At 41.6% G+C, this 12,467-nt stretch overlaps 1 protein-coding gene across 4 annotated transcripts in view; it reads left to right on the plus strand.

Annotated features, from left to right (window-relative positions):
- srgap2 (SLIT-ROBO Rho GTPase activating protein 2) overlaps nt 1-8,286 on the plus strand; it is a 65,280-nt gene extending 56,994 nt beyond the window's left edge. For 2 of the 4 annotated variants that reach the window (XM_049580504.1, XM_049580524.1), the window contains exons 17-23: nt 744-968; nt 2,180-2,259; nt 2,664-2,862; nt 3,617-3,754; nt 4,941-5,175; nt 5,272-5,382; nt 5,473-8,286. In XM_049580504.1, coding sequence (XP_049436461.1) covers nt 744-968; nt 2,180-2,259; nt 2,664-2,862; nt 3,617-3,754; nt 4,941-5,175; nt 5,272-5,382; nt 5,473-6,033 — 1,549 coding nt within the window. In that variant the 3' untranslated portion in view covers nt 6,034-8,286. Of the gene's footprint in view, nt 1-743; nt 969-2,179; nt 2,260-2,397; nt 2,863-3,616; nt 3,755-4,940; nt 5,176-5,271; nt 5,383-5,472 lie in introns of those variants that run through there. The other 2 variants (XM_049580515.1, XM_049580533.1) reach the window with 2 other exon arrangements.
- Nucleotides 8,287-12,467: the final 4,181 nt, after the last annotated feature.

The raw sequence follows: 12,467 nt of genomic DNA on the forward strand, positions 1-12,467 counted from the left end.
ATTGTAAGAAGTAGTTTCCACCAAAAGTAATCTCACAAAACATTTTTCTGCATGTGCACTTTGTTTGATGCAGCGTTGGTTGAATATATCTTTTTATCCAATATACATTGTATGCTATGCAAGTGTGCGGAAATCTTTTTCTACCAGTCTGGATGTTTGCAGAATCTTGCCAAGACCAAGCTGGCTGGAGCGGTGGTTATTCTGCATCATCCAATATACATCCAAAATTGATTTTCGATGCACACATGACGAGGCGCATATTCCACGCTGTCCAGTCCAACCCTAAAAAAACCATGATAAGCCTTTCAGTGGAGGGAGGTAGCAAAGGGGAGTGAGAGACAAAGAAAAGGGATGTGGTAGACCTGAAATGTGAGACTCCTGGGTAAACCTAGCGGAGACAGAAGGGGAGCGTCTTCTCTTCCTTTAGTGATTTATGGTCACCCCAGTGCTCCTGCTCCTTCTCACACACTGAAACATACTCACATCATCAGAGCCTCCATCACCACAGTGTACAAATGAAGTGATGTATTGATGCAGACACTGGGAGCGTTTACTGTTGGACCTCGTGCAACAAAACACAGATATGCATTCACAGCTTATCCACAAGTAGAGGGTGATGAAGGCTGTAAATGACATGTCATGGCTGTTTGTGTGCATAGTCGGTCTTGTATATATTATCTGTTTAAGAAATAAGGATGAGGTAATTCCCTCTGAATTACTCTGCTTCCCCCATTTCTGCCCAGCCTGTCCCAGTACAGCGAGGAGAACATGATGGACCCCTACAACCTGGCCATCTGTTTCGGTCCCACCCTGATGTCTGTCCCTGAGGGCCATGACCAGGTCTCTTGCCAGGCCCACGTCAACGAGCTCATTAAAACTATCATCATTCACCATGACACCATCTTCCCCGGACCGCAGGACCTGCCGGGCCCCATCTACACCATCCCTGGAGCTGGGGATGACTTCTGGTGAGGGCGGGGAGTGAGAGTGTGTAATATGAGGGGCGTTTAATAAGTCATGTTGTGCAGGAACTTAAATTGCTAAGGCTAGCAGGACAGCAGGGGATTGCTCGTCCATTTGGTATCTAACTAGAGGGGCTTGGAGATGATGAGGAGGGCAGAAAAAAAAGGCCAGGTGGTTGATTTAGGGGCTGCCGTGGAGTGATGGGGGAGCTCAGCTCGTCTGCTCCGCTGAGGGCTAGGGGGCCACGAGGATCAGCTTACCCTCCATCACATAGGAGATTAAAGTACCGCCTGACCACATCAGCCTGGGAGAGCACAGCATGCACACACTCACACACACACCACAGCACCCACAGGGGCCAACTTTCAATTTTACTGTAATGACAAGGCTCGGCACCAGTTATTATGATTACTGCCAGTCAGTGCCGTTGTTTAGACTGTTCGTCACACTGGAGGAGCTGCGTAGACAGAAAATCTTATCACGCTGGCACGGCTGGGCTTGGTTGCAGCACAGCAGCCATTTAGGCCATGTGGTCAATACTGTACTTCTCATAGGAACTGGGAATTTTTAGCAACCTAGGGAGAGTCTACATTCAACAACTAAAATGGACATATAGTGGGTATTTAATTGGTTGTTTTCAAACTCAGTGTAGATTGAGTTTAGCAGAATGTACCTACTTTTAAACCAACCAGTAAATGACTTAATGGTTAAATAAAGTAGTACCTATAGTACCGCAGAAGAACGAATACAGCCCAGTTTTTAGAATTCCGGCAATGACTCGGTACCAAAGTATTGGTTCTTGTGACATCCCTACTGACAGTGTAGGTAATGTTAGGAAGTAAAATTAACAGGTAATATAACTGAACAGTTGAGAGTTTTCTGAGGGGGGATAGAGGGTGCCTTGGAGTGACTTCATGGCCTCAGTACATTCCTGGCTGCGGCCCTGGATGAACCCAAATTCAGCTCTAGATCTCATAGTGCCTTAAAATCCAAGCAGAGACAGACAGCACATTTTAAAATGTTATTTCAAGGGTGGAGAGGTTTGCAGCACGGTTATAATCTTGACACTAAGTAGTTGCACGGTGCATACAGTGTGAGCTTATGTGATGTGAAAGAGGAATATGAAGTCAGGCTATGAGTCATCAACACATGTTGTCAGTCTGAGTCTTTTGCTGTTGTGTCCTCTAACCTCATCTGCTCTGTGTGTCCGCCTCAGTGACAGTCCACACTGTGAGCCCCCCCTTGTGGAGGAGCCTGCGCCTGACACCGTCTCTGTCATCCACAACAGCGAAGATGGTGCATATCCCACACACACACACACACACACACACACACGCACATATGAATACATGCAATACTTTATACACTGTAATAAATGAAGTCAGTCTCCTCCTGCAACCAGTTAAAGTAATCTCACCCTGCTTTTCTCACCAGTTACTACAGCTCTAACAGTTTAAACCCGCTCACACCTTCTCCCAGTAACCTGTTCATTGTGTTGCTTTGTTACCGCTCAGCATTATTTAACATTTGTGCAGTCACCAAACAGAGCATCAGCATCAGCAGCAGCACTAACCTGCTATGCACTAATCTGGCTTCCCCTCTCTTCCACATCTCTTTCTCTCTCTCTCTCTCTCTCATTTGTTGCCGCCCTCTGCTTCTCTGCCACTTCCTGTGTCTGTCCACCATCCTCTGATTCTCAGGCTCCTTGGCTGTTTCAGAGTCTGACCCATTCGAAGCCATCGCACGGTTTGACTACTCAGGCCGGACCAGTCGGGAGCTGTCGTTTAAGAAGGGCGCGTCTCTGCTTCTGTACCAGCGTGCGTCTGACGACTGGTGGGAGGGACGACATAACGGGGTGGATGGACTAGTGCCACACCAGTACATCGTGGTCCAAGACTCGTAAGATTTGTCACCAGTCTTCATCAAATGTCTGCATTAAAGAACAAAATAACAAATACATTTTTTTTGTAGTGATTATTGATCATGATAGTATTTTACTCATGTCTCTGTTGTTGAGATTGGCAAAGAGCTTCCCATAAAAAAACATGAAGACAACTGAGGCTTGTTCTTTGATCTGACCAAAAGCAAACACAGAGAGTCATCCACTGGAAATCCCCATCGCTAAGGAAGTTGATCTGCTGTGATACGTAGGAAACTGCATATCATAGCGGATCAGCTTCCTTGTGGTTTATTTATATTAAGTGTGAGAATTTCTTACACTTTGTGGCTACGGCCACAGGGATTTACACGGGAATACTTTGGACTCTGCATAAAAGTAAACAAATGTGTGAAGCTCATGTTTACTGAGCTAACTGTAGCTATTCTTGTTAGAGTCTGTGTTTCTCAAAACTCAGAGGTGGTGAGTAAAAAGTTATCTAGATCAGTCATAGATTACTTAGTTTGAAAAATGTTGGATTTTCCCTTGAAGTGTCTGTTGCTATTTTTGGAGTGAAAAACTTCGTAGTTTTGAAAAAGGTGACTAGTGTTTGTGTTTATTACTCAATTAGGACAACAGTTTTGTCATGACTCACGCTTCCTTACATCATTTGAGTCAAGACGCAGTGATGTATCAGAGACAGAAAGAGTTTCTCCTCTCTAACTTGCAATATGAAGGCACAGCAGTGATTTGTAAACTATTTCTTGGATGTTTCAGGACTGATGGAGGCAGGGGAAGTCCAAAGCCTGATGTGGACAGCAGGGACCTGCTGGAGGAGAGAGTGTCTACTAGAGGCAGCGCTGCCTCTCCTACTGGAGCTCATGTGGCGGACATCTACCTGGCCAACCTGAACAAGTGTGTCTCAGTATTTTGTAGATTTTCATTTGCAGCTTTTGTTGTTGTTTTCATAGTTTTTGCCCCTAAATTGGCTGAAACTGTAGATCTAAGAAAAAACTTTATGATTGTGTCAACATCAAGCAAAGTATGTGGCAAGCCACAAAAGCCCTTGACCCAGCTCTTAACAGAAAGGATAAGAAAGAAAGCAAGGAGCATCCTGGAAGATAGCTCCTGCTCTCTCTTCAGCCAGTTTGAGCTCTGGAGCTCCAGGAGGCACTATAGAATCCCTCTTAACATGTATTTAAGAAGTCCTTCATCCCAAGTTCCATCAAAATTCCTCACTCAGCAAAGTGACTGATGAGATTTAAGCTGCAGACACTGACATAAACTGTTTTTAATGTGGAAAGTGTTTATGAAGCTGAAAACACACTGGCACTGCTTTGGTGTCGTGCGTTATGTGACGCATGTGAAATGCCGCCCCTAGCACAAACAGGTCACGTCACACTGCAGCACATCAACAGAAGACCACACACAGTTATTGCTACTTTAACTAAAAGATCTGTACTTCCTCCACCTATGCATCAGCTTAAAATCATGTGTGGACACTCATTAATTAAACCTGATTTCTCGCCCAAAGAGCTGTTCTCCAAAGCTGTGGCTCACCAGGCAATATCTTTTTTTGCCATTGTCTTTATAATGACAGGATTGTGGGGCTTATAGCTCAGGATATTTCTCAACTTTAACGAGCCTCTCCTTATTCATTCTTCAACACCCACGCGAGACAGGAACAGCAACAGAGTTCTCTTTATACAACACATCCATGGTGAGGAGAGGAGCCGAGCTGCCATGGCAGCAGAGTACAAGAGCTTCGACAGGAGCCAGTATGTGCAAACAAGGAATGAGTGGGGGAAAAATAACATTTTTTCAGGGGCGGCGAGGCTGGAAATAGGATGAGGTGTGAAGTGCTGTGGGGCGGCGCATCCAGGAGCACCGAGGCGCGTGTAGCAGCCGCAGTGTTTGGTTGTACATTGAAAATAATTGGGCGTATGTCTTGTGTGCACCGGTTGGCGCCAGTGTGTTTTGGCCTCAGTGATCTTGTCTATATGCTTGTGTTGTTTCTTGTGTTTGTTGAGCCAAGAAAATTGGTTCCATTGATGGAAAGTACAGATAAAATCCATTGTATTCTAATATTTGTCTCATTCAGGATGAGAAAACGTCCAGAATCTGGTAGCATCCGAAGAGCTTTCCGTTCAGAGAGCGACAGCACGAGTCCAGGAGCCAGCGGAGGGGGAGGAGGAGGAGGAGGAGGAGGAGGAGGGGTGAGAACAGCTTCTCTTCCTGTTGGTGGGTCTCTGGTGAAAGAAACTGGAGACAAACGACCCGTCAGCGCTCACAGCATCCTCAACTCTGTCACCCGCCACTCCTCTCTCAAGACCAAGGTACTGTGACATCTTAGCTTCAACAAATTCATGTAGTGAAAGAACTATTTTGTTTAACGTGGCGAGAATTTAATTGAGGGTATTATGATCATTTAGGTGGAGAGTCCGCAGTTACGTAAGACAACTTCAGCAGGACGATCCAAGAGCTTCAGCAACCACAGACCACTGGACCCTGAGGTCATAGCCCAGGTGGAGCCCAGCTCACAGGTGCGTGTCAGGTCGCTTATATCCCCATCTGCTACTTTGGGTATTTGCATGCACAAGATAATATGTTTCTGTCTGCCTTTCATGTTGCAGGACATCGAGGCTGCGATGAGTGAGCTCAGTAAGTTGGAGAGACAGAGCACCTCGAAACACACACACACCCCCGATGTGGTCCTGGATACACTGGAGCAGCTAAAAGGTGTGAGTGGTGGAGGAGGAGGAGGAGGAGGAGGAGGAGGAGCCTCGGAGCCCTCCAGTCCACTCCACTCCCGTCTGTTACGGGACAGCGAGGGGGGCTCCTCACATGCCCACCCACTGCAGCGCAGCGCCTCCTCCGCAAGCGACGTGCCCTCCTCCTTCCGCCCGGCTAAGAGCCAGCCGCGGAGCCCCCTGCCCTCCGCCACATCCCCCTCTCTCTCCTCCTCCTCCCTCTCCTCATCTGTACCCTCCTTTAGAGAGCTTCGCCCCCCAGCGACAAGACCCAAGCCGGTGGTGTTCCCAAAGAGCGGAGGTGGCAGTCCAGCCATGGGTTCCCCAACCTCTACCGTGCCCCCGACGCCTCCCCCTCCACTGTCAGGCCACACACACTCTCTCCCTCACACCCCTCCTCCTCCACCTCCACCCCAGTCTAACGACAAATCCTGCCCGGCTTAGGACCTCTCTCTCTGACCCACCTTGCTGATTCTCGCAAATTCTTACGGCTCTTCTAGCAGGTGCAGAAAGCACTTCGTTGTTTCACACAAGACCTAACCCACTACTCATGTGTAGCATTCACTTCATGGTGTCCAGGCGAGTTCTTAAGACACCATGTTCCCTTTAGAGCGTCAAGATTTTTTTCAGCACTCTCCTGGCAGCTCTGCTTACGACAGGTCAACTATCAGATGGCGCAGTTTAGCGATCATCGCTCAGAGACACTTCTTTTGCCACCGCAGAGATCCCAGGCATCACTGGATTTACTTTTGTTTTTTATTTACAAGGGAACAGGACTCCTACTGACCTTCAGCTTACATACACTAGTTTGTGATGTTTGAAATTGTGTTTGAGTGGGTGTGCAGGAGTGTTACTTGCCTTTACACACAGATCTAAGTGAGGAACAAAAAGCACTGTTTGATTTTTGTATAGTAGACAGGACAGTTTTTTTTTTCTCTTCTTCTTTTTAATGACCCACGACTAGCGGACTGGAAGGGAGTGTTTGATTCCTGAGAATAGACTGTGAAATGCTAAGCTCTCTCTCGGCGTAGAAACGAAAACACACTGACTCGCTGCTTCAGAAGTGGAAGGCTGGAGATAAAGGTGGACTTTTGAGATGATGAAAGGAAAGAAAACTGGGCCAAATATCAGTGTAAGTCATGTGATCGAGAGCTTTATTTTATCTCTTCCTCCAGTGTTTGATATTTTGGTGATTTTTTTTTTTTTTAAATTACTGTTCAGTACCAGTCCCACAACAGGAGCATAGCAGGAACAGTGTTCTCCAAAACCTAACATGGCCAATATTAATTCTGAATACACATATAAAGCAATACAGAAAGCTGGTAGTTTGAGGCATTATGCTGCTTCTCTCCTGCAGCTCTATTACGTGTGTAGGGGACCACTGAAATCCAGCATTTTTATACGTAATGTTGGACTGTACACACACAAGCACACACATTCTCTTCAAATGTGTGTGTGTGGTGGTGTTTTGTGGCAGCTAAACGCCTTTCAGGTTTTCCTTGCATGCTGGGGCCATAGACAGCAGCCGCTATGGCGAGCTGGCTCACTTTATATATCTCGCAGTACCAGCCACTAAACAACTTCAAACACAAGTCACAGCTTGCTCCTTTAACTATATACTTCAGACTTAACAGTAAAAAAAAGGGTTATATTATTCTAATGGTGTGTATGTATGTTTAATAATCATGATAACTGGAAGCATGGAGCTGAGGATCCTCTTGAGTGTGTTTAGATAGAAGCACAACCAACCACCTCATCCGATGCGTTCTTAAGCAAAGTTTGCTTTTGTTGTTACTCTCTTTTCGTTCCCAGTTGTTAAGTAATGCTCAGAATCTGTAATGGTTAAAATGTTGAACTGTGTAGCTGTCTGGGTGTGTGTGTGTGTGCGCCTGTGTGAGCATGCGTGGATGTAGAGTGTGTATGCGCCTCACCCCCCTCACCCCTTGACCACCCATCATAAAGGGACGCCACCCAACAGCGACTATACCAGCAGCCTCAGCGCTGAATAAATATGCACTGTGTACATGTGACCAGATAAAAAGCCTGCAGGGATACATGACATGTCTCGTCTCGTGGCCGACCAGCTTTAAGTAGAAAGAGGACGAGAAACTCCAAAACTTTTATATATATATATTCATATATTATTTGCTAAAATGTACCTAAAATTAGATCTGATGTTGAATTGAGGAATATGTGAATACATTTGCAAACACTGACGTCGACACATACCATTCAGGGTAAACTGAATAACACCTTGTTTGTTGTTTCTTGAAACAGTATTGAACTAATTTTTGCTCCACATATTCCCATCACGCCTTCCCCCTTTCCCCCAGAAACACAGCACATACTGCATTCCTGTATGCTCTCTACCAGGTAATGAATTATACTTGTTAAGGTTTATTTTTTATCTCTGTATACTGTTCGTGTATTACCTGGTGTATTTGTGTTGCTCTTACCTCATCGTGACAACTGGAGGGACTGTGACCGTGTGTGTGGTGAGAAACAAACTCACCTCATCGACATACAGACATGCATGTGGTTGGTTGGTGTGTTTTGTCCCGGCTGTGCTGTCAAAGGGGAGCTGGGACCCTCTTCGATCTCAAATCAATCATCGTGCACTTGAACAACTTGGCTTGCGTGTGGACTAACTGTGTGGGGATGATTTGTCGAAATTGAATATTGTTGAATATGCATTTTAGTGTCCATTTGAAAACAGCAGAACTAAAAAAAAAAAAAAAAGACTGTAATGTCAAATCTATTTATAGTTGTCTCTGTATTACTGGAGAATCCTGTGTTCAGATGTACTTTGTATATACAATGTTGTACATTACAGAGGTACACTCTTTTTTGGTACAATATTGTACAGTAATAGCAATAGTAGTTTAATCAAATAGGCCTTATATAATTCTATGTGTAGTTCTTGTAGTAGATCTGTTTTTTTAATAAACATTGCTTGCTATAAAGAGTCTTGTTTGATGTTTATGATAAGAAAACTGGCATTTCATTACAGAAAATCATCCATGAAATTTATTTTATTTATTTATTTATTTCGATCACGTAAACAACAATGTACAAAAAATAAAAATAAAATAATAAATAAAGCACACATGTATACATACATACATATACATACACAGTACCTAAATAATAATAATCATAAGGAAATAAGTGTACAGAAAAAAAAAAGAATGTGTACACAAAACAGTAACATCTCGTAAGCAACGTAGTTTACATGAGTGAAAGGGAGTAGGAAGAAGTATACACTTATGTAATCCTACCCCTATAATCTTAACTATTAATATGTTCTAATTACTTTCATAGCACAAAAACAAAAGGAATATTTATTTCATTCCTTCATTACACTATGTATCATTTCCTACCACATTTTAATTTAAATAGCAAGCAAACACCTTGTGTAAATTATTCAATGTACCTCTGGAGAATCATTTCTTTATGTCTCTTTTAAACAGAATTATACTCGAAATGTTTTTGATTTCAGTGCTCAAATTATTCCACAGTTTTACTCCACAAATGGTGATACAGAAACTTTTCTTTGTTGTGCGAGCTCTGCCAACCTTTAGATTTGATTTCTCTCTTAAATCATAACCTTGTTTCTTTCATGAAACATTCTCTGAATATTTCTTGGTAGCAGATAGTTCCTTGCTTTATATAAAACTTGGGCTGTTTTATGCTCAACCAGATCAAACAGTTTTAGAGTTTTAGACTTCCAGAATAAGTCATTGGTGTGTGCCCCATAATCAACCCTGTGAATAATTCTCATTGCTCTTTTTTGTAGTATGAAAAGTGGCTGAAGTGCAGTTTTGTATGTATTTCCCCATGTCTCTATACAGTACTCTAAATAAGGAAGAATCAGTGAATTGTACAGCATATAGAGTGATTTATGATCTAGGACATGCTTCGCTTTAACCAGAACTGAAATGCTGCGAGACAGTTTAGATTTAATATGTTTGATGTGAGGTTTCCAGCAAATTTTGTCATCTATTATCACTCCCAGGAATTTATTTTGATGTACTCTTTCAATGTTTACACCATCTATTTGTACCTGTATTTGATCGTGTATTTTACAATTTCCAAATAACATGATTTTTGTTTTGTTCAGATTTAGTGAAAGTTTATTCTTATCAAACCATTTTTGATTTTCCTTAACTCTGAAGTGATGACATCCAAAAGTTGTTGCAAACTCTCACCAGAAAAAAATATTTGTGTCATCTGCAAATAAAATACATTTAGCTAAACTAGACACATTACAGATGTCATTAATATATAGGACAAAGAGTTTCGGTCCCAACACTGACCCCTGGGGGACACCACATGCAATATCCAGACATTCTGACGAGCGGTCTCCCATCTTAACATATTGCTGCCTGTTTCTCAAATAACTTCTCACCCAATTCAAGGGAACCCCCCTAATCCCATATTGCTCCAATTTATTAATCAATCTATCGTGGTCAATTGTGTCAAATGCCTTTTTTAGGTCAACGAATACTCCTGCTACATATTGCTTTTTATCTATGGAATCTGTGATAGCTTCTATGAGTTCTGTTAAAGCAAGCGATGTTGAATGGTTTGGTCTGAATCCATATTGACTGTTGCTGAGTAAGTTGTGTTTTTCTATAAAACTGTCCAATCTGTTGTTAAAAAGTTTTTCTAGTATTTTTGAGAATTGAGGAAGAAGAGAAACAGGCCTGTAATTTGTAAAGTGGTGACGATCCCCGGTTTTGTACAGCGGTATTATTTTTGCTAGTTTCATTTTATGAGGAAATTGCCCAGTTTGGATAGATAAATTGAAGATATGAGTGAGTGGTTTAGAAATCCCAGCAATAACCCTTTTTACTGTTTTCATATCTATATCATGACAGTCAGATGACAACTTGTTTTTACATTTATTAACAATTTCTATAATTTCTTTTTCTTCTATTGCTCTGAGGAACATAGAAGAAGAATTCCTTTCTATGACCTCCTCATTGATGCTTCCAGTCATTTGTGGATCGGGGATTTTTTCCACCAATTTCGGTCCAACACTTACAAAGAAATGATTGAACTTATTAACCACCTCCTCCATATTATCAATCTTTAAATCATTATCAATAAAATATTCAGGGTAATTAGTCTGTCTAGGGCCATTTCTTATTATACTGTTCAAAATATTCCAAATACCTTTAATATTGTTTTTGTTATTTTCTAATATTTCATTATAATATTCCTTTTTACGTATTCTCATTATGTTAGTTAACTTATTTTTATATTTTTTATATTTGTTTTCAGCTTCTGTTGTTCGATGTTTTAAAAATTCTCGATATAATGTGTTTTTCTTTTTACAAGCGTTTTGAATTCCCTTTGTGATCCACTGATTATCTTTATGATTTTGCTTTTTCTGTATTGTTTAATTGGACAATTTTTATCATAAAGTACACAAACATTTTCAAAAATTCGGCGTATGCTTTGTTGCTGTCTTTTTCTTTATATATTCGTTCCCAGTCTTGTGCTAGCAAATCATTACTTAATTTAACCATAGACTCTTCTGTCTTAACCCTTCTATATTGTAGTTTGTTATCCTGTTGGTTGTTTATGTGGCTATTGCTGTAAGTTGTAAAAACAGGCAAGTGGTCACTGATATCACAAACTAACAGTCCACTCACTGTGTCATTGTCTATTTGATTAGTGAAGATATTATCAATGAGTGAGGCACTATGGGAGGTAATGCGACTGGGTCTGGTGATTTTAGGATATGGGCTTAAGCTGTATAGAGTATTGATAAATTCCTCTGTCATTTTGTGTTTATTATGGTTTATTAAGTCGATGTTAAAGTCACCACAGATAAACATAACTTTCTGACTTACTCTTGAGAAATTTTCCTCCATCCAGTCCCTGAACAAGTCTATGTTTGAACCTGGTGTTCTGTATATACAGCTCACAATGATATTTTTCTTTCTCTCCAGTACAATTTCTATAGTAACACATTCAAGAAGATTATCCACTACTACTGACAGCTTTTCATCAACCTTGAAATTAAATTTCCTGTCCACAAACAAAGCAACACCACCACCATTCTTGTTTTTTCTGTTTACATAGACCAATTCATATCCATCCAGTTCAAAGTCAATAACCCGTTCACTGTTCATCCAGGTAAATATCGATATAAATAATGATAGAATACAGTGAAATTGGTGTGGTAATTATGAAGTAAGTGATGATGTAATAGACCAAGAATGTACAGCAAGAAGAAACAAGTGAAGCACAAACTGAAAGATTTCGATGGCTCGGTGGAGACAAAACTTGATTAAGCTGTGTAGACAAGAAAACCCTCAAACCAAACTGAGGTTAAAGGAGTACTCCAGTGGTTAAGGATTCCTCTCCATAATGTTTGGAGACTCAGAGACAGATTTAAACTCCAAAAGTACTCACTCCTACATTTCCCATGATGCAACTTCACTAGCATCTTTCAGTAGACCCTCTTCGTCTCCTAAATACCTACTTTTTAAAAACAACACACCTCAAGTTTGTAATGCAGGGTTTATTTTAAAAATATATAGTCCTAGGCCGAGTCTGAGATAAAAAATAGAAAAAAAAACCCCTAATGACATCATCAGGGTTATTTTTTTAAACTTCAGAGAGCTCCCACCGTTACACTTACAGGCTAAGTAGCATGCATCATGTCGAGTTAGTTGAACTTGGTGGAGTTCCCCTTCATCAGAACAAAGCTCTGTGTGAATCTTGTCAGGCAACTAATAACTGACACGCAGACAAACAGGTAGACACATTGTACAGTGTCTGTAGCAGTAGACAGTGAACATGGAAAGGGTTGGTCAGATACTAAACCATATATGAACATTAAATAATATTGATCTATATTATCA

Source organism: Epinephelus fuscoguttatus, linkage group LG1 (assembly GCF_011397635.1).
Source record: "Epinephelus fuscoguttatus linkage group LG1, E.fuscoguttatus.final_Chr_v1".
Classification (NCBI taxonomy): Eukaryota; Metazoa; Chordata; class Actinopteri; order Perciformes; family Serranidae; genus Epinephelus; species Epinephelus fuscoguttatus.